Genomic DNA, 21,526 nt, shown 5'->3' on the forward strand with positions numbered 1-21,526 from the left:
TGATCCAATGTGCCACGCCCCCTTTTCGAACGCTCAAAGGAATCAGTCCTCCGTAGCCGTAGAAACGCATGCGGGTTGGAACGCTGCACGGCCAATAGGAAGCGACGGAAGCTAAAGCAGCAGCCAATCAGCACAGCCTAGTGCGAGTTTTAAACTTGCAGCGGCAGGCGACGGGGTTTTGCACTCGTGCGCAGCAGTCATCGGCCAGCTCGGACAGAAAAGAACAGCACTTATTCGGAGTATACTGCTTGAAAGGAGCTAGTGCTGTAGGAATCGAGGCTTGGCAATGGCTTTGCGGGTCAGCCGGGTATGAAGGAGCTTCCTTGCGAGGGTTGGAATATTTTTAGCCTGGCTTCCTGTTGAGCACTGTCTTTTGCTGGAGATGGGAAACAAAGCAGCGTCTTGTGCACCCTTAGCGGGACGGAGCCCCATTGTACCCGGTTGGATTGACTTCTAAGAGAGCGTATTTGTATTAGCTCTGCTTTCCGGCGGGGGAGGGAGATGAGACTATGGTGGTGTTAAACACGTATAGCCACTTTCAAAGTGTAACTGTATGAAATATGCTGCCTTTGAGTCTTTCAGACTTAATAAAGGGAAGGGGGAAGAAGTACAGGGGTGACCTGTGGGGGCGGAAGTGTTGCCCCAAGCTTGTTTAGTCTTTCAATTATATGGCTGCTTAATCTGTGCAGTTTCTCTCCATTCGGAGTTGGAGGACTCCCAAAGTGGTTCTGCTCTCCTCACGCTTTGTTCTAATTATGTGCAAATGCTTCTGAAATTCTGTAACCTAAACAGGTTCTTTATCATTTCCGTAGAACACAAAAGTCAATACAGAGAACAATTCCAAACCTGCAATGGCAGCTAACAAGCGGGGGGTGACTGCTACCAAACCCGGCTTGAGGCCTAGGACTGCCCTGGGAGACATAGGCAACAAGGCATGTGAGCTGAAGCCCAAAAATGTAGTGAAAAAGGTAAGCCTCTTCCTTGCATGCTCTTTCAAGCAAAACTGAACATCAGAAACAGCTACTCAATTCACTATTTCCCTCTTTTTTCCACTCCCACCACAATTAGGAGCCACCGAAGCCTACAATTGTGGATAAAATAACTCGAAAAGCTATTAAAGCCCCTGAAAAAGCAACTGAGCCTGTAAAGGAAGAAAAGCCAATTCCAGAACCTGTTAAGGTACTAAATAATACTCTTAAGGGTCCTACTTGTTTAGGGATGGGTTAGGTATGATTTGGGTGTGCCTGATAATCATAATTTACTTTGAGGATATATTGCCTACCCTTAGCAGTACTGGGTAGGCTGCACAATTGTGCATGCTCAGGCTTAAAGCAGCGTGAGCAGAGGACTAGAATAGTCCAAACAACTTTCTACCAAGATATCTAAAGCTAAATAAGGAGCTCTTCTAGAACTCCAGAAACCCAGAATGCAAGACTGGATATTTCCTTCTGTGAAGATTAATACTCCTTACCTCTGAAGTTTTGATTTAAGAGGATCAACTTGCCAACGTGAACACTGCAATCTTCTGATCAGCTTGAATAGGTTTCCTACAACAATGACCTAATTGTCTTTACTTCTCCATCAAGCCTTCCTATAAGGTGCTGTAACACTAAAACTTGCTTTGTCAGTGGCTGTGCAGGTGCTTCAAATTAATACTGTTAAAGGGAGCAGAACAGGCTGTACCTTAACTCCAGGATCCTAGGTTACAGGCGGATAGTTGACTTAAAGCAGAAGATTCGAATGCTTTATAGTCTGTCTTTGATCTCTTATACTACTACCCTTGCTTGAGTCTACATTTTAGTTCAAGGATCTCTTGCAACCATCGTAAAGGGACCCCTGGATTCTAAATGCATGCATGCTAATAAGCAGCAAGACCATGCCAGATTTGCTAATGCTGGGGTTAATATTCCTAGGCATCTCACTGAGGCCAGCTAATACTTGAAAAAAATACTACTTTGAGCAGCCAGAAGGGGCCCAAGACATTCTTCAGAAAGGAAGAGGGAGCAGTTTGAAGGCAATACTCTGCTGCATTCTAGTCACACTCAAAAATTGGGGTGGATAGAAGGGGTAAACCACAGCTCAGTAAACTTCATAGTAGTAGGGAGGGCAGTAAGGGGCAATAGGAGCTTGGGAGGCCTCAAGAGAAAGAATGTTTTGAGAGAAATGATTCGGAGTTCTTGAGAATGGGGAATTATCCAGAGAGTGGTTTGGGTGAGGAGGGTTTATGGAGAAATACACTAGCGAGAAATGAGTGAGGGGATCAAAGTATCTCTTGTGCTAAGGATGTAAGGTAAGATTTTGGGGTGGGTGCTCCCTTAGGATAGTGTTATAGCTCGACAGGAGAGCACTTGCTTTTGCATACAGTATGTTCCAAATTAAAGCCCTGGCATCCCTCGGTAGGGCTGTAAAAAAATCCTACCTGAAATCATGAGGTGCTGTAAATGTTCATAGTACTGAGTGGTCTGACTTGGAATAAGGCTTCTTCCTATGTTCCTACTCTGAATGAAGAAGGGAACTGTAGATTCCTGGCTAGGGGCTTAACTGGTCAACAGTGGTTTGCCTTTTTGTGAAATGGGTGTTTGAATTGGCCATGCTGGCCAACATAGCCATCTTATAAATGGGCACCTTTCCAAGGCAGCCATTTTGTGACAGTGTCCATGACATGTATTCAAAATTACAACTGTGCCCAACAGCCCCAAAAGCTTGATTTTATCACTAATAAGTTGATCTACTTCCAACATGATGCAGTTGCAGGAAATACTTGCAACTTGCAGATAACTTGCCACAGTAGCCTGTAGCAGCCATCCTCAACCTGGTGGCCTTCAGAGGCATTTGGACTGCAACTTCCAGAATTCCCATCCAACAGGGCCATTGACTGAAAATTTTGGTTGTTACAGCCCAAACTTGTCTGGAAGGTGCAAGATTGGAGAAAGCTGGCCTGTAGGGATCACATGTAGCTCCTACCTACCAATTTAATGATTATGGCTTCAGGAAACATGCTAATACCTGGCTATAGGGAGCTCTGGGTCTGATCAGTGACCAGAGAAGAGACGAGCTACAGTTCCATGATGGAAGAAAGGATAGTTATGTAATATACTACTTTAAAGATTGCTGGCTTGAGGAATAATGTAGCTCTTACACTAAAGGATGAATCTCTTTTCTACAGTTGGAGTCTCCTTCCCCAAGCCCAATGGAGACTTCTGGTTGTGCACCAGCTGAGGACATATTATGCCAGGCTTTCTCTGATGTTCTCCTTGAAGTACATGATGTAGATACAGATGATGCTTCTGATCCAAACCTTTGCAGCGAATATGTGAAAGACATCTACAACTACCTGAAAGTTCTTGAGGTCGGTTCAAAGAGCTGAAATGGGCCTAGAGTGTGGCCCTCAAAATAATAGCTTTTGTAGGTCAAATTCCCTAATGACCTTAATGTGCCTTTTCCAGTCCAAGTGCAGGGAGCAGACACAAGCAATGGACTGTTACCTGCTTTTCCCAAAAGTGGTTTTTAAGCTCTTGGAAAAATTTGTAGTTTAATAGTACTAGATGGAGGGCAGTACATGTCATATTTAGCTTAAAAGCTTTTGTAGGTATGATTGTGAAGGCAAATAATGCCCTTTGTTTTTCCTTTTTTCAGGATCAACAGTCAGTGAGAGCAAACTATTTGGCAGGCCAGGAAGTTACTGGAGGCATGCGGGCAATTCTAATTGATTGGCTTGTGCAGGTCCAGATGAAATTCAAACTCTTGCAGGAGACCATGTACATGACTGTTGCCATTATTGATCGTTTTCTGCAGGTAAGAGAAGCTGGTTGACTAGGAGAACTCTGCCCTGTCAAAGCATGGGCAATACAAAATAAGAGCCAGCTCCTTATTCAACCTTCTTCCCTTAAGCATTACATGATTTGCCATTCAGATTTCAATTTGAGAACATCAAGAGGCACATTGCACAATCCTTTCCTTTGGGGTCTGTGGGAAGGGAGATTTGACCCTGCTCATCCATTGCCCTTTTCCTGCATTGTCTTAATGGAGCACTATTTGAAGACATTGCTCAAACTTGAAACAAGGTACAGTAACTGATTTGCTTTCTGAAAGTTCTCTCTGGCTAGGCCACTTACTCTCACCAGAGAATATCAGGGCAGCTTTGTGAAATTGCTTAAAGCAGCATTTAGAAAAAAATGAGTGATGGTGCCTTTCGTTGCAGAACAACAAAGTTACTAAGAAAATGCTGCAGTTGGTTGGTGTGACAGCCATGTTCATTGCCAGCAAGTATGAAGAAATGTTTCCTCCAGAAATTGGTGACTTTGCCTTTGTGACAGATCATACTTATACCAAACTCCAGATCAGACAAATGGAGATGAAAATCCTAAGATCTCTTGATTTCAGTCTTGGTCGACCCCTTCCACTGCACTTCCTAAGGAGGGCATCAAAAATTGGAGAGGTAATATTGCTTTTAAAGGATCTCCAGCTTACAAATAGCACTCATGAATCATATAAATTGAAACTTGATCTTAATGTGTCCTAGTAGAAGATGCAGAAAGGAAAACTGATTTTAAAAAACTACTGGTTATATGGGACAGCTTAAAAGGGAGTTTGCTAAACTGTCACAGCTGCTTCTGCTGTAATGAAAAAAAGAACTATAAAGACTCCTTGACATCCTATGGATGTGCACCTGTGAAGCCATAGTGCACCTTCTTGACTTAACAGAAGTAACACAACCTTATCCTTGCTATTCTAGGCTGATATCCAACAGCACACTCTGGCAAAGTACCTGATGGAACTCTCAATAGTGGATTATGACATGGTACACTACCCTCCCTCTCAGATTGCAGCTGCAGCTTTCTGCTTATCTACTAAAATTCTTGATGAGGGGGAATGGGTAAGTAACTAAGCCCAGAGCTGGTCCTGACACATGGTAGGAAAAAGGTATGGAAGTACAGGTTAGAGTTAATTGTCAGATTTGGTTCCCTCTCCCACAGAGATGACTAGAGCAGGATGGGCAATCTATGGTCCTCCATATGTTTGACCTACAACTCCAATCATGCCTCACCATTGACTGTTCTGACTGGAACAGATAGGAATTGTAGACCAAATACCCTTTGCACTGTTTCCAGATTTTTTTGTCAGCATATTTGGGCTTGGAATATAAGTTGTGAATCCTGGAAACCTTGAGTCTGTTAGGAAACTCTCACATGTGTGCATGTGCGAGTCCTCAGTAACTTTCCTTTGGAAGGAAATTGCACCGCTTCGTAGAATTTCAGGCTTGAATATTTGTTTTGCTCCTAGACACCAACTCTACAACACTACATGTGTTACACAGAGAATACTCTTGTGCCTGTTATGCAGCATATGGCAAAGAATGTGATATTGGTAAACCGAGGCCTTACAAAGCATATGGTAAGCAAACTCCATACTACGTGCATCTGAAGGCTTTGATTATTTGACACTGTAAACAACAAACAAAGCTTGCAGATGAGACAGTACAATGCAGCATGATGTGACTAAGGAATGTTGTCTTTTCTGACTTAAGGTTGCTAATGCTTCACAGTTAATGGGGGGAAAGGGGGTTTGTTTTAAGGAAACTGCCTTCCAAGTAGCTCTGTTCACAGCAGCTGCAACAAACTAAACTATTTTATAGCCTTACTCTGCTACTGAATTCTTGGGCTGAGATGGGTCATGCTGTCCATTCATGTTGGATGTTATTGTTTCCCCATAGCATTGTTTTCACCATAACATGTTAATGGCATGTCCTCCTAGCTGTTATCTAAAATAGTATACAATTCATCAACCTCTCTTGAAATAAAGCTCACCTCTCTCTCTCTCCAACCCCCCCCCCCCCATTTCCACTTTCTTAGACGGTCAAGAATAAATATGCCAGCAGCAAGAATGCTAAGATCAGCACCCTTCCAGCTCTGAACTCAGAAGTCATACTGGATCTGGCTAAACCACTACTGAAATAGATCTAACTTAACTGTTTGGCAAGCTGACACTATGTGTCACTGGATGTGTGTGTATATAAATATATTCATCTAAAAGTTTTTAATAAACTTTCATTTTTACTTTGACCACTTGTCATGATCTAACTGCAAAACTGTCTAGTAAGACCAAAGTAAAACCAAATGTATCAGGTTGTTGGAGAAAACACATTCTGTTCTAGAGACACTTTCAGTTCTAAAGTACTCTAAACTCAAGTCTTCTGGCAACTATGGAAAAGCCCAGTCCACCTGAGCCATGTATGCAGACTGCACATAAATGGCAGCTGCCCAGCAAACAATTATAAACAAGTACCTTAGGAATGCCTTCATCATTCCCAAGATACCTGAACCTCCCATGTGCTTTTCTCAAGTGGACCTTCTGTTTCTCTGGAACTCTTTGTACACTCATACGCCTGCAGAAACAAGTTTTTATCTTGGATCAGAGAGAGAGGCTCTCACCGAATACTGAGCAAATGCACCTTCCCATATCAAAGGCAGTATGCCTCCACACCTGTTGCTGGAAATATAATCATCAGCATGCTGTTGGACTCGTGCTACAGGCAGTTGGTTGGACACCCTGTGAACATTTGATCTCAGCATGGCAATTACAAGTGTGCAAAAGAAAACGGGATGATTACAAGATCTCATGCAAGGCCCTAAATAACATGGACACTCGTACTTAAGGATTGTTCTGGAGCTTCATCCAGGTATGAATCCAGTACAGTACTGTCTAAACATTCATTATAACCAGTTGCTTTGACAATAAGTTTCACAGAGCTTATCCAGTATTTTCTAGTAGGATAGCCATGTCAGTTTGTCACAATAAAAGCAACCAAAAGATTTGTGGTGCTGGAAAGGCTTGTTTAATCCAGAATAAGCTTTCTTGGACATGGTACACTTTTTTTCTTACAATGTCTTGGGGTATCCTAAAGCTAGCCTCCATGTAGGTGCTCTCCAGATGTGCTTGATTACCATTCCCATAGATTTGGAAGGGGCCTTCAAGGCTATCAGGTCCAACCCCTTGCTGTTCCAGGGCACCTTTCCACTCAGAATCCTGTCCAGTTTCTTTTCAAATAGGAGTGTGGGAGAGCCCATAACCTCTCTAGGCAATTGGTTTCACTGTCACATTGCTCTGAAAATTTTCCTGATATCTAGCCTGAAGCTGAGTTGTCACAACTTGAGCCAATTATTCTGTGTCCTACACTCTGGACTGAACAAGAAGAGATCTTGACCTTCCTTTTTGTGACAGCCTTTGAAGTGCTTATAAAGGGATATCATGACCCCCCTCAGTCTTTGCTTCTTGAGGCTGACCATGCCCAGTTTTCTCATAAGGCAGTGTTTCCAAGCCCTGGATCATTTTGTCGCCCTTCTCTGGACCCTTTCTAATTTTTCTGCATCTTAAATCCAGGTGTCCAGAAAGGGACACAGTATTCCAGATGAGATCTGACTAGGGCTGAATATAGGGCAGCGATTCCGAAAGTAGGTGGTATTGTCTTTTGTGGGGGCAGTGGAGATGTCCAGGGGAGCAGTGATTGATTACTTTGAATTTGCAGCAAAGCAATAATCCTATCACAAAGAAAGGGGTGTGAGGGCGCTAGGATTGTCATCCAAAGGGAAAGGGAGCAGCAGCCCAAAAAAGTCTGCAGAGCACTGGTACAGGGGAACAAGTACTTATTATTTGGAAGTGAAATTCTAGTAATGCATCCCAAAATAGCATTTGCCCTTTTACTGGCTGCATCGCATTGCTGTCCACAACCACTTCAAGGTCTTGCTCATTTGCCGTGCCGCTGAGCCAAGTATTCCCCACTTATATCGATATATTTGGTTTCTTTTTCTTAGGTAGTCCCTAGCCAGCATAGCGAATGGTCGGAATTGCTAGGAATTCTGGCTCAACACATTTCAGCTGGGAATCTTAAACAGTCTTTCTTTGAGTCGTTACCGTTGTCGCTTTCTTAAAATCATAAAATACGACTTCCGCCCTTCCCAAGTCTCTCCTAAGCGCCCAGCCCCCGTGGGAACCTCACACTTTCCTTCTGGGAGGCGGGGCTGACAGCATTCCTGTCCCGTTCTCATGTCACTCTCACGACGCCTGCGCAGTGGCTGCCGTCGCTTCCGTGCGGAGCGTGCCGATTGCTCAGGCAGGAGCAATCGCTCGCCGAGCTCCTCCGTGACGTGAGGCGGCGGCGGGCCGTTTGAAACGGCGGCGCGAGGAGCGCCGCTCCTGTCTGAAGAAGATCCCATCGGACGTTCCTGCTGCCGCGATGGAAGCGCAGGGAGGAGCGGGACGCACGGCCGGCTGTGAAGAGGCGGCGGCGGCGGCTTTCGCCGGCTCTGTAGAAGAAGCCGCGGCAGAAGAAGCGCGGAGGCTCGGCTGTAGCGTGAGGGAGAAGAAGGCGGACCTGCTCACGCTGTTTCGGTCAGCTTTTCCCGCAGTCTTTCGATGCGTTGTAGGGCCGCAACCCTCTGACTCAGCGGCAGCGAGCCCGCTGGTCCTGCAGATGTTCTCGGCCTCCAATCCCCTTCCCGCTTCTGCTGTGCCAGCCTTTTTCCGACTTGGAGCCCTCCAGATGTGCTGGACTGCAGGGCCCATCAATCCCAGCCAGCTCCATCTGGACGACAACAGCTTGGGCAAGGCTGTTCTACATCCCTGGGCGTACATTTCTTGGAACGCCACGGCTCCGGTTTAAGAACGTCCCACGGGCTCCTCTACTCCGAGATTCCGTTCACACAGCAGCAGACAAGCTGCTCACGGAATCCTACAAGCCGGACAACCACCACCTCCTGTCCAAGTTCCCCAGCCACTCGCATCTGATCCTGGAAGTAGTCTATAGCCATCAAGGGTAGTAGTAATTCCTAAAAGCCAGCGTGGCATAGTGACTAGCATCCCCCAGGAATTTGCCCAGCCCCTCTGTAAAGCTCTCCTAACTCGTGGCTATCACTAGCCAGTGTGGCATAGGGCTAAGCACGTAGGAATGGGGCTCAGGAAATATCCTTCCTGAGTCAGTTCACTGACTCTGCTTAACCTCACAGCGTTGTTGTGGGGGTAAAATGGAAAGGAGGATCATGTAAGCTGCCTAAGCGGAGAAAAAGCTGGGATATAAAGGTAATGCAATAATGTGTGCAATGTGAAAAAATTTAAGTTCACAGGGTTAGGTGGAGAAGTGGAGTGCTTTCCAGGGGCTGGCATTTCTCCAAGTGTTCTTATTTCATTAACAGGGACAGCCTTTTTTTGGGAGGGGGCATCTTTGCCCAAGGGAAGGCAAGTGATTTTCATGAATACCTTTTCTCTCCCAGCTTCCAGACACAGTGTATTTGTATTTTAATGCTGCCTTTTATACTAAAGGAGGGCTGTTTGGTTTCTTTTAAAGAATCTGCTCTTCTAGTTCACAGACATTGCTCAGAGCAACTTACAGCAGATAAAGTATTGCAGCAGCATAATATAAAAGGCCTAAACAAGACTAAATCACATAAACCATGGTAATAAATTTTGTGTGTGTGCAGTAAAGAGAGCAAACATCAGAGAGAGGTCCCTTCTCTGGATAGAACATGAGGTGTGAGGCTGATCAAGGATACAACATTAGGAATTCTTTCTGGAGACCAAATGTAAAACCCTGAACACAGATCACAAATTTTAGGGGTAATGTTGATGGTAGTCCTCAAATGGATATCAGGTTTACAGTGTACAAGATAAATTGCCCAGCTACTGTTTTAAATTACTCACAGAAGGATCCTGAAGGATTACTAGAATGATTGTGATTAAGTTTATGGAAATAATATAAATATGCTATTAACTGCTACATATCCCTTTCTTTTGCTGACTTTCTGGGTTTTTTTAATTGTAGAATAAGGGAACAAATAAACCAACATCTTATGGAATATAATACAACACTCAATGCAAGTAAGTATGTGACTACTGTTGTAAAAAGAACTGTGAACTTTCTTATGTCTGTATTGTTATCATATTTATTTATTTATTTAAAACTTTTGTATGGTGTTTTGAAACTTGAGAACTTATTTTCTATGCTATTGGTATATTTGTCTCTGGAGTGAAGTTTCTGAACATACACAACTTTTGTTTGACAGATGAAGAAAGCATTCCAGATCAAGCTGTAGATGAAAAGCTAATGGAGAGGTATGTTGTTAAAACATCTTACAGTATATAGGGCATACCTCATTTTATTGTGCTTTGCAGATATTACACTTTTTACAAATTGAAGGTTTGTGGCAACCCTACATCAAGCAAGTCCATCAGTGCTACTGCACATTTAACAGACTACACTATAATGTAAACATAACTTTTATATGAACTGGGAAACCAAAAAATTCATGTGACTGGCTCTGTTGTGATACTTGCTTTATTTTTATAGTCTGGGATTGAACTTACAATTCCAAGGTATGCCTGTATATGTTCCTGTCCCTGCCCCCAGCTCCATATACAAATTCAGGTGATTAAGCACCAAATTTGCACTCTTATATGCAAAATGCAAGAGACTAGCAGTAATGTCAGGTTTATAAGGAAGAAAAAGAGTTAGTAATAGATCGCCCCTTCAAGTATATACATCCAATGAATTTATATTTACAAAATTAGATGTGATTTATACATTATCTCTTAAAGTTTTCTGCAGTACTTTTGAAATCCTAGGCTTTTGTACACAAGAGCTCCTAAAATACCTTATGTCCTTTGTTCAGTTGCTGTCTATTTTACCTGTTAGCTGCATTCCCTTTTGAATCCCCAAGCTTACATACATGAAAGTGAATTCCATTTATACAGTCACTCTTTCTAAGAAACTGTGTCTGAAAATAATGAATATTGGATGTATAGCTTGCTGTGATTTTTGTTGATTGTACTCAAATCTTCACAGTAATTTATATATATAATTAAATTCTGTAGCAAGAAATCTCGGAACAGAATCTGGTCAGTATATCATGAAAATGGGCATGTGCATATTTTGGATAATTCTGCCTGTTCTGGTTATGAGGAATAAACAAGTTGTACTGAAAATCCTGCTTAATTCTGCCCCTAGTTTTGCTCATATAACTTCAATCCACTTTCATAACCTTAAAGATCATAAACTTATCTTTAATTTTTAAAGGAAAATGTAAAAATTTAGTCAATGTGTCAAAGGTTGTATCTGAAACCAAAATATGTGCTTGCACAGCATGGTCTCAGCCTGCCTCCCACTCTGCTCCCGCTATGCTGTTGAGAGAGATGTTGCATTAAAGGGGTGGGAAGTTTCTGAAATGATTTATTAGAAATATTCTAGTGTTGCATTTCTACCTGTCTTTTCTTATAGTCAGTTTGCAAAAATAGCCAGAGCTGATAACATAAGAGAGCAGTATGTCTTTTCTGTAAATATCAGTAACTGAGAAAATATATTATAAACATCTCAAACTCTTAGAAGAAGTTTCTTTTAAGAAACACTTATAAGAAACATACCTTTAAGATCCTGTGGGCCATGATTTGCTTTTAATTGAATTCTCTTCAATGTTGTTCTTAGCTCCATAGAAGAATTGGAAAAAGAAATGGAAGAAGTAAAGATATCATACCAGAATAAGACATTGGCATTACAAAGGTAAATAATTTGTCCTGATTTTCTGTGTTTCCAGAATATATATCCTGTGCAGACTTCCCTAACCTGGTATCTTCCAGCTGTTTGAACTACCACTCTCAGTATTCCGAACCATTGGTTCTGCTGACTGGGACTGATGGGATTTGAAGTCAAAAATACTTGAAGGGCACCATCAGTATAATTTTATGTTCCTAAGGTAGCCAACAAAACAGAAAACAAAGAACAATTTAAAACAAAATAACAATATAATAAAACATATGAACTCATGCAACAAATAAGTTAGTTAAAACAAAAGAAAAATAAAATGGAATATATGGTGGGAGAAGTTATATAGTCTCTGGCCATTGTGTGAGGGGGCCACTGTATTTTCTGGATTTTGAGATCTGAAGTTCAAGTAGCCTGAGGTCCAGAATGCCAGCTTCTCACAGTTGGTGGAAAGAGAATCATACTTCTTCTCCAAGGTTGAGAAAGCAACCTCAACAAGAGGCTAAAGGGGGCAAGGAGGGGAAATTCTGGAGCAGCCAGCACTCTGAAGCCATTGCAGCCTCCTTTTCCCCCTCTGCTCCAGCTATGCAGTTGAAATAGCCATCTAGTGAAAATGCAGAATGAGAAGAACACCAGGAGGTAAAGATTGCCTCTCTTACTCCTACTCTGCATTGAGTGAGTGTGAGCCTTCTAATACAGAAGTTCATACTTCACAGGATTGTGCCTCTATTAACACAACAAATGAGTTAGTTGAACTAAATAGTAAAAGCTTCAAGTTTAAAAGTGCTAACCTTAGCAGTGGTTGAAAAGCCTGGGAAAATAATTTTTATTTATGCTCAGTTTTAATATTGTCCATGTTGTTGTTGTTGTGTATATAATAGAAAAGCGAACTCTAACATTGCAAGTGGACCTCCACTTGTGTTATTAGACTTTTCCTTCTCCCCTCCACCTGTGTTCTCCCCAAATCTGTTCCAAAGGAACTCTCAACACTCCAGAGAAGATTTTGGAGAGACTGCATGGAGGAAGTTGAATCTGTTCCACCAGTTATGTCAGTTCTATTGGTGTATGGACACAACTAAAATTTATTCAACATAAAGTACATAAAATGAGTATAAGACAACTTTTTATTTCAAAGCTACCTTCTGTTTAACTCTACAAATGCCATTTTCTTCCCAAAAATTAATTGGGAAGAATTCCTTTCCTTAAATTAATTCCTTTAAATTAATTTAAAAGAAATGTTGTTCAGCTGCTTGATTATGGTGTATTGTGTGTGTGTGTGTGTGTGTGTGTGTGTGTGTGTATGCGTGCCCAAATATGTGAAAGAAAATACCTTTTAGTCTTGTTTCTTTTATAAATAGATATATTTGTGTACATTTTATAAACAGATGTTATCATTTCTCTTTGCTTTATAGGATCCAAGTAACTGATGCCCTTAGAACCAAACTGAAGGACAATGATGAAGACTCCAAGTAAGAGAATTTGAAACTCCAAGAGGAGGAATTCTTTTAAACTGATTTATATTTTATATATTTATATGACAATATTTTTGCTTGAGTGTTAACAAACAGTGCTTGAAGGGGTAACAGAAAATTTCAGAAGGGCACTTGGATTAGACTACTGAGAATTATAGGCTGAGTTTCTAGTCCTTTATAACATGGCCATCCTTCCAGAAATAATTCCTTGTAGTTACAATGAAGGTCTTAAAATGTAACTACACTATGTGCCCTAAACTTTGTTCAAATGCAACTGTGACATGAAAAGTAGATAAATTCATTCAGATATGATGCTGAAATGTCCACTTGCACTCTTCACAAGAGCTGTTATACTGTGGCTCCATTGTTTAGCAACAAATTAAAATGAAAGGGCATGGCACTGTTTAAAACTAGGCTCACACTCAAATTGGATGTCACAGTAGCAGACCTCTTTGTTGGAATTGTTTTTATTGTTGCAAGTTTTCCTAAATAACCCTCAGGTTATGTGTATTTGTTTTTAAAGCAGCAACACTTTGGGACTCCTGCCAAAACACTGCTTTCAGTTGTATTTCATGGGGGATTCAGAAGGACTGAGAGCAGTAATAGAATGGCCCAGCATGACTACCCATGCTTGTGCTTCAATTAGCTGTAGCTTCTTTATTCAGAAGCAATTTTTTTCTGCCTGCATTACAACATACAGGTTATACTGCCATAACATATATTCTGAGACATTGTTAGAGTCAACCTTCATGTGATGGGACTTCTCCTCGTAGGACCAGGCTTCTTTGTCTTCCCTCTTCACACCTTTTTCCATGCCCCAGATAGGGTGTGTCCCCCAACCTACCAAAATGATGTCATTGGATACAATCCTTAGTGTATTCTACTCCTTTTCTAAATGGTTAATACCACAGTTTAACAATGGCTTTTTAAAACTCTTTGCAACATACTGCTTCTGTTCATCATGTCACATAGGGTTTTTTTGCCTCCTTAGTTGACCCAACACATATATACAGTACTAATAAAAACAGTATTTTGTGCTAGTATTTACTTATCCATTAGATGATCTGATTTTTTATAACCAACCTTGTGAAGCAGGGAGTGGGGAGAAAGTACCATTGCTTCTCCCTTGCAAATCATTCCTTCTTCGAACTGCTTTCCTTAGAAAGATGATCCATCAGGATTTTAATTGCATTTGTTTGTAATGTTTATTGATTTACAAATCTAAGGATCATACTGATTTCTTTTTATGCTTTTATTAGGTTGATCTGGGAGACTATGCAACACATAATGATGCTTAGCACTGCAATACTAAAAGCACAGCAAGTAAATATCCTTTATATTAAGACTGGTAGGATTAAGTGTCTATAAAACAAATACAGGCAAACATTGGAGATATTGCAGGTTTGGTTCCAGACCACTGCAACAGAGCGAGTCACAGAAAACCTTTTTGGTTTCCCAGTGCATATAAAATTTGTTTCCATTATTGTATTATGTGTACAATAGCATTATAAATATAATAACATCTAATAAATAAATAAATTATTAACATCTAATAAATAAATTATATCTAACAATATTCATACCTTAATTTAAAAATACTTTATTGCTAAAAAAGGCTAACCATCATTGGAACCTTCAGGGAGTTGTGCTCTCTTTGCTGGTGGAGAGTCTTCACTCAGTGTTGATAGTTTATATGGGTGCAGCTTGTGGCACCCCAAAACAATTACAATAGTAACACTAAAGATCACAGATCACCCTAACAAATAAATAATGAAAAAGTTTGAAATATTGCGAAAGTTCCCACAAAGGGATTTTTTTACAAACCTTCATTTCGTAAAAACACAGTATCTGTGAAATGTGATAAAGGGAGATATGACTCTATTTGAAAGTATATCTGTACTTTTTAAAAGTATTGGTGTGGCCAGTTGTCATATATGCCACCAACACAGGTTGCTATATCTGCAATATATTAATGCAGTACTTATTTACACAGCAATCCCGTGTGTTGGAAGAAAAACTGAATGAGGTTAAGCAGAATAGACTAGGTAAGTGGTAGTGAAGTTCCACTTTCATGGCAATATATTGCTACATTCTATCTTACCAAGCTGAGGTTATTATACTTCTTTTGAATATGTGCTTCTATGAATGTGTGAAGATCCAAAATGCAATGTGCTGCGAAACATATAGCTTCCATATAGCATGAAGTGCCTGGTCCCGCCTAATCTTGGAAGCTAAGCAGGATCAGGCCTGGTTGAAATCTGGATCATTGTGAACCACCCAGAGAGCTTTGGCTACAGGTGGTATAGAAATGTAATAATAACAAAAGTGTGTTGGTAACATTGTTATGTTTGCATGTGTCATGACTGTATCCCATGATTGCTCCATCCATCATACATTTTCATGGATAGTCAGGCTAGTGGTTCCTTGAAAAAGGACTTGGGGGGATGAGGTTGCCCTAAAAAGGACACTACTGTAGGTCACATTACAATATAAAATAGTATATTAGCTCACACATGTAGGTGCACATACAAATACAATTCCTGACTGAGTGCATTTCAGCAGCCTAGCACCTGCCTTAATCAGATTAGACCAACACTTCTCCTAGAAAGCTCCATTCCCAAATCGTTTAGATATCTGGACTCATCTGCAGATTTGATTATTGTTCCTCATACTTTCTAAAAATGTTGGAGAGCACTGGGCCTAGGACTGAAACCTGCAGCACTCCAACTAGTTACTTCCATCCAATCTGAGAACATGCCATTGATGAGCACTCTGTGCCCAATTTAGCAGCCAATTTTGGATCCACCTAATAGTTTTTCTATCTAGTCCACTTTTGCAACTTTGTTTATCAGAATGTTGTGGGGCACTATGTCAATAGTTTTGCTAAAGCCATAGTAGATTATGTCTACAAGTGTTTCCTCCATCCATTTGGGGAGGTTACCCAGTCAAAAAATGAGATTAAATCAGTCTGTCAGGATTTATTTTTGATAAATCCATGTTGTCTTTTATTATTCACTGCATCTTTTCAAGGTGCTTGCAGATTGATTTTTTAAATAATTTGCTCCAGAATTTTTCCAGGGATTGATGTCAGGCTAACTGGTCTGTAGTTTCCAGGTTCATCTAATTTCCTTTTTTTTTTTTTTTTTTGAAGATGGGAACAAAGTTAGCTCTTCTCCAGTTGCCTGGCCCTTCTGTTTTTAATGATTTATCAAAGATAATAAACAGTGGTTCTGAGAGTTCCTCTGCTAGCTATTTTAATCTCACAAACCATTTAATGGACTTTGCTACAATTTTGCTTTTACTATACTTGAACTAGATATTTATTGCCACCATGCCATCAGTTATCTTCCTGGACCTTATAAAAAGGTCTACTTTATTCAGCCAAGGCATTCAGCTTAACCTTATTTATTTATTTAGCTATCTATCTATCACATTTGTATGCTGCCCCATAGTCAAAGGCTCTCTGCATGAACTTGATAAATAACTTATAATCTAAGACTAGACCAGATTGTTTTCTGAAATACAATCCTAATACGGTGAACCATATTTCAAAAGCCAGTTCAATATCTTAGACAATACTACTGCCATGCAACAGGGTGAACAGAACAGAACATAAGGAACAGGACAGAATACCTCTAGAAATCATTTATAGTTCCCAAGTAAAGGTTTTAGACCAACCTATAAAAGACCTACAGTGAACTGAAAACAGTTCTACTTACAAGAACACAGTTGGAGGAATCCTGTGCCTGTGTATAGGCAATCTTGTAACCTTAACCAACTACTCTAAGGAAATAAAACTCATTCTGTTCAGAGCCTGGATCCAGATTTTACAGCAAACTCAGATAGTACCTTAAGAGCCAACATTAATTCATGATCCCAGTGGTAGATCACATGTAGAGTATTTACACATGCATGTCAACTATGTTGCATTACTTAATACTGTGTTAAGTTTCCTCTAATAGTACAGATTGGACAGATGAGCCTGACTGTAAGTCAAAGACTCTGTGGACATCAAAACCAAGATTTGTAAGAAGCCTTGTAGTGAGCATTTTAACCTCCCTGAATGCAAACAGATGCCTTGATGGTCATTTGAAAGAAAATAAACTCAGAGACATTATAGAGCCAAATAGTTCATATTCTCCATTGCTGTACATTGCATTTAATACTATTCATATATTGAAGATAATCTCCTTAAAGAAATAGGAATATTTGCTTTCAACTCACAATCTCATCTTCCTTCTATCCCTACATCTAATAGGAAACACCTACAAAAGCTTATGTGGAAAATTAAAATATTAAGTGCTACTTCATTTTTGTACTTATATAAGAATAAAATAATCTATATTTCATGTTTGTCATACCAGTCAACACTGACCTTCTGATCTTACAAATTGTCTTGAAATAATGCAAAACCTGTACAGTGCTAGCATATTTAAGTCTGCTTTGTGTGTATGCTTGTATTAAGGATCCTATCTCAGGGCATATCTGTGGAGAAAAAAATATCTCATGAATAGTCTTCAGCTTGTCCTTCCCCTCCTCTCCCTGCAGCTGCTCTGTGCCTTCTCCCCGGTCCATCTGTCAGGTTACCCAATCTTCTGTGACAGATTTTGATAGGTCGTGGAGGCTACTGGAGGAATTTCCCACTTTCCCATTCTGCTGGTGAAAGCTGTTCTGTGGGTGGGAGAGAGTATTGCGTACAACCCAATGTTTAAGTGCAATTCTATGCATGCGCAGACAGAAAGAAATGTCCTCCAACTCCCAACATTCTCTAGACAGCATAGCTAGCTGGGGAATACTCGGAGTTGCAGGACTTCTATCTACACGTGCTTAAGATCGCAACCTTAATTATTCTTAAATTGATGACATAATCTGAATCTTTAACTTGATTCTGTACAACTCATGTTCTTGCAGTGAATTAGCTAGTACATATATATTTTATTCTCACAATTACATAGCGCTGAAACGAGCTGGGGAGTGCAAATTGGCACAAATACATGCTATGCAAAGAAAACAAAAAGAAGAGCTAGAAAATATGGAAGTGGGTGAAATCTTGAAGAAGGCTCGTAGAAATCTGCAACAGGAAATCCAGATGACTACATTGATTCAAAACATATTCCAGGTAAGTAAACTGCATAGATGCACAACTGGTCACACTAATTAAGATTTGCTCATTTGTAGTAGCTGTAAATTGGTTCTTTACTAATAAAAGGAACTTTACTGAGGGAAAACCTGGGGTTTTCAAGGTTTATTGGCAGATAAATATTGTACTTTCCCGTTATTGCTAGTAGATGGGAAATTATGAAGTATATAATATGCAGAAGACAGTTTCAATGCAAATTTCTGTAACTTAGCCACATTTTTGCTATTTTTACTATTGTGAGCAGAGTTTTGCTATTTATTCATTATGCTCTAGTTAAGAATAAACAAACTAAATGACTTCTGTTGAGCAGAAACACATCTGAATTTTGTGAATACTAAAATATCTTGATTATTGCTAGCTTTATAATCTGCCAAAATAGTGCACAGCATAAATGATCCCTGCATTGATTCTTCTGCTATGTAATTTGTGTTGCTTCAACATGAAGAAAACATGGGAGCATAGATGATAACTGGTATCTATTTGAAAGCTAAACAAACGTTATTTTATTTCAGAATCTCATTACTGGAAGTGGAGTCAATTGGGCAAAGGATCCAGCTTTGAAGACAGTTGTTCTGCAACTGGAGAAGAATGTGGCTGGATTGTGATTCCTTCACGATTGCTAATGTAGAGAAGAAAAAGTAGTCTGCTCCTCAAAGTTAGACATCTGTACCAATGCACAGTGCGTCAATGTACATACGGACAATGCAACTTAAAAAAGAACTTCCTGCTGTAAAATATGGTGATTAATTTAATGACTAAAATGTCTGAGCTTTACCTTGGAAGAATCACTGTGAATGTATGCAAGGAGCTGGTAAGGAAGGGTAAAGTGTCTCTACAATCCTTCTCATCTCCTGCTTCTTGGCTTCTAGAGCTGTTACTGACTGTAGCCTTAAGATAAAGTCAGAAAAACGTTTGCTGCAGAGTTTTTTTATTTCCTCCTGGAAAGGCAAATTTCTGTAATCGTGGTTTTATCTTGCTACCTCACATTATATATGCCTGTGAGAAGTAGTATAACTTGTTCGCCTAGTCAGTTATTATGTAAGTTCAATAAATTTCTAAAATTGTATTCACTATGTCATTCATGTTTTGCATTTCACAGTATTGCTTCAGGTGTGTTCACCATCCTTTTTTGGACCATATACTTAAAAGCTGCTTTTCCATTTTCATTGAATAAGCCTTTCTGCAACAAGGGGGTTTGGGGAGATTTGGCTCAAATGCTTTGCTAGAAAGCCATCCTGCCATGGTGCTACTGTGGGGGACAAGCTGCTGTCAGTATGATGAAGCTGGCCCAAGGCTAGTGTTTTAATCAAAATAGCAAAAAGAACCAAATAGGAGTCATGTTCAGATAATTAAATCTAGGGAGCAAAGTATTCAAGGGTGCAACAGAGCCAAGTTCAGAGCTTTTCTGGGAATAGAGCTTTATTAGGAAATGCAACAAAATAGCTAATTGTCAACTGATGTACAAATCAGAGAATTGGAATGTCAGGGGAATGGTTTCACCATGGTAGTGCATTTAAACTGCAGCAGCTTCCAGCAAAGAAGTGGGAGGGCAGTGACTTTAAACTCTAAGAAAAAGTTTAAAAAGAGATGGTTTGTTATGGTTCTTGTTATGTGCTTTCAAGTCATCTTCAATTTATGGCAGCCCTGTGAGCGAAAGCCCTCCAAAATGTCCTATATCCATGACAGCCTTGTTCAAGACTTGTAAATTCAAGGTGGTGGCTTTCTTTATGGAATCCATCTCATATTTGGACTTCCTTTTCTTCTGCCTTGTACTTTCCTCAGCATGATTGTCTTCTGCAGGGAGTTTTGCCTTGTGCCTGAAGTATGACAGCCTCAGTTTTGTCATTTTTGCTTCTAGGAAAAGTTCTAGCTTGATTTGATCTAGGAACCACTTGTTTGTCTTTCTATCAGTCCCAGGGTATTCACAAAGCTCTCCTCCAGTTTTGAACACATCAATTCTCTTCCTGTTAGCTTTCTTCACTGTCCAGCTTTCACACCCATACATTCTGATTGGGAATACAATAATAGTACAGCTGATCTTGGCCTTGGTCTCCAGTGAAACATCCTTTACACTTAATCTTTTCTAGTTCCTGCGCTGCTGTCATTCCAAGTCTCAGTTTTCCTCAATTTCTTGGCTATATCAATCTGAGTTGATGGGATTCCAGCTTGGACAACTGACATTTCTTGCTCCATTTAAGAATCTCTTACTCTCTAGTGACAAATAGCTATCCAGTGTAACAGTCTGCTACTGTTTTATTGCTGTGCCATCTCTTAAGGGTGTAACACAGCACCTTTAAAGTTATATAAATAAAATAGGTGCCTGCCTACTGAATAAAAACAATGCAAGGAATTTATTTATTTTTCAATTTATATCCTGCCTTTTTCTGACAAAGGGCTCAAGGCAGCTTACATCATTCTCCTCCCCCATCTTATCCCCACAACAACAACCCTGTGAGGTAGGTTGGGCTGAGAGTCTGTGACTGGCCCAAAGTCACCCAGTTGGCTCCATGGCTGAGTGAGGACTAGGACCCAGATCATCTGAGTCCCAGTCCCATGCTCTTAACCACTACACCACACTGGAATATAACAGTAGGGATTGCAACACTATGGTATGTTGGATTTCTTATCATATACAGGTCTAGGCACTGCTTTTTAAGAACAGTATCAGTAACTAGAACAGTGGTGGATGGCTTATGGGCCAAATCATCTGGAGGGCCACAGCTCTCATTCATTTTAGCCAGCAGTGAGGGTTAATGGAAGTTGTAGGCTACAACTATGGGGGGGGGGGCACAAGCTATGCATTCCTGAACTAGAACATAGAGGGTCTGAAAGGTCCTGTGCGGAAAATGTTGAAGGAACTGAGTATGTTTAGCCTGGAGATGATCTAGCAGTCTTCAAGTAATTGGAGGAAAGTCATGTAAATAATAGGCCAAATTATGTATTCTGTTTCTTCTGAGACAAGACCCAAGCCACCAGGTTCAAATTACAAAAAGAGGGATTTTGACTAATCATTAAGAAGAGCTGACAGTGAAGATTTTCTCTAAGGGTAGTGAGCTTTCCTTCGTTAAAAAAATTTAAGCAGCGGTGGGATGGGTGCCTAGGAACGATGCTGTAACAGCTTATTTCCTGAAGAGGCAGGACAAATTAATTAACGCTGAGCTCCTTTTCACACTTATTTTCTCTGTGCGTGAACAAGGCAGGAGAAAATAACCAAGCCAGTGAACAGAAACATAAATGTTGTTAGGGCAGACGTTCACAACCTGGTGCCCGCCTGTTGGAATGCAACTCCTATCAGCCCGTGTCAGAACGGCCAATAGTCAGATTCCCTGTATTGGACATTTCCCGTGGTCACCTCTTCTGTCTCTGGGAACATTTTAAAATAACCTC

At 40.4% G+C, this 21,526-nt stretch overlaps 2 protein-coding genes across 2 annotated transcripts; both read left to right on the plus strand.

Moving 5' to 3' along the window:
* Positions 1 to 180: 180 nt before the first annotated feature.
* CCNB1 (cyclin B1) lies at positions 181 to 6,437 on the plus strand. The gene is made up of 9 exons (XM_044446370.1): positions 181 to 307; positions 813 to 968; positions 1,069 to 1,179; positions 3,167 to 3,349; positions 3,637 to 3,795; positions 4,202 to 4,438; positions 4,736 to 4,876; positions 5,284 to 5,394; positions 5,853 to 6,437. The coding sequence occupies exons 1-9, from the start codon at positions 287 to 289 to the stop codon at positions 5,955 to 5,957; spliced, it is 1,224 nt and encodes a 407-aa protein (XP_044302305.1). The 5' UTR covers positions 181 to 286; the 3' UTR covers positions 5,958 to 6,437.
* A 1,750-nt stretch (positions 6,438 to 8,187) lies between these two features.
* On the plus strand, positions 8,188 to 19,205 carry CENPH (centromere protein H). Its single transcript, XM_044446239.1, has 9 exons — positions 8,188 to 8,388; positions 9,815 to 9,870; positions 10,056 to 10,104; positions 11,471 to 11,545; positions 12,940 to 12,996; positions 14,259 to 14,322; positions 14,993 to 15,044; positions 17,955 to 18,118; positions 18,652 to 19,205. Exons 1-9 carry the CDS (start codon positions 8,234 to 8,236, stop codon positions 18,742 to 18,744), a joined length of 765 nt encoding a protein of 254 aa, XP_044302174.1. The 5' UTR covers positions 8,188 to 8,233; the 3' UTR covers positions 18,745 to 19,205.
* Positions 19,206 to 21,526: the final 2,321 nt, after the last annotated feature.

Source organism: Varanus komodoensis, unplaced genomic scaffold (assembly GCF_004798865.1).
Source record: "Varanus komodoensis strain SLA01 unplaced genomic scaffold, ASM479886v1 scaffold5, whole genome shotgun sequence".
NCBI classification, from domain to species: domain Eukaryota; kingdom Metazoa; phylum Chordata; class Lepidosauria; order Squamata; family Varanidae; genus Varanus; species Varanus komodoensis.

Bases quoted from the DNA above. Each gene is read 5' to 3' on its own strand.
- CCNB1 (XM_044446370.1), top strand. From the start codon at position 287: ATGGCTTTGCGGGTCAGCCGG. The intron at 308-812 runs GTATGAAGGAGC...TCATTTCCGTAG, and splicing joins TGGCTTTGCGGGTCAGCCGG to AACACAAAAGTCAATACAGA. The intron at 4,439-4,735 runs GTAATATTGCTT...TTGCTATTCTAG, and splicing joins GGGCATCAAAAATTGGAGAG to GCTGATATCCAACAGCACAC.
- CENPH (XM_044446239.1), top strand. From the start codon at position 8,234: ATGGAAGCGCAGGGAGGAGCGGGACGCACGGCCGGCTGTGAAGAGGCG. The intron at 10,105-11,470 runs GTATGTTGTTAA...TGTTGTTCTTAG, and splicing joins GATGAAAAGCTAATGGAGAG to CTCCATAGAAGAATTGGAAA. The intron at 15,045-17,954 runs GTAAGTGGTAGT...ACAATTACATAG, and splicing joins GGTTAAGCAGAATAGACTAG to CGCTGAAACGAGCTGGGGAG.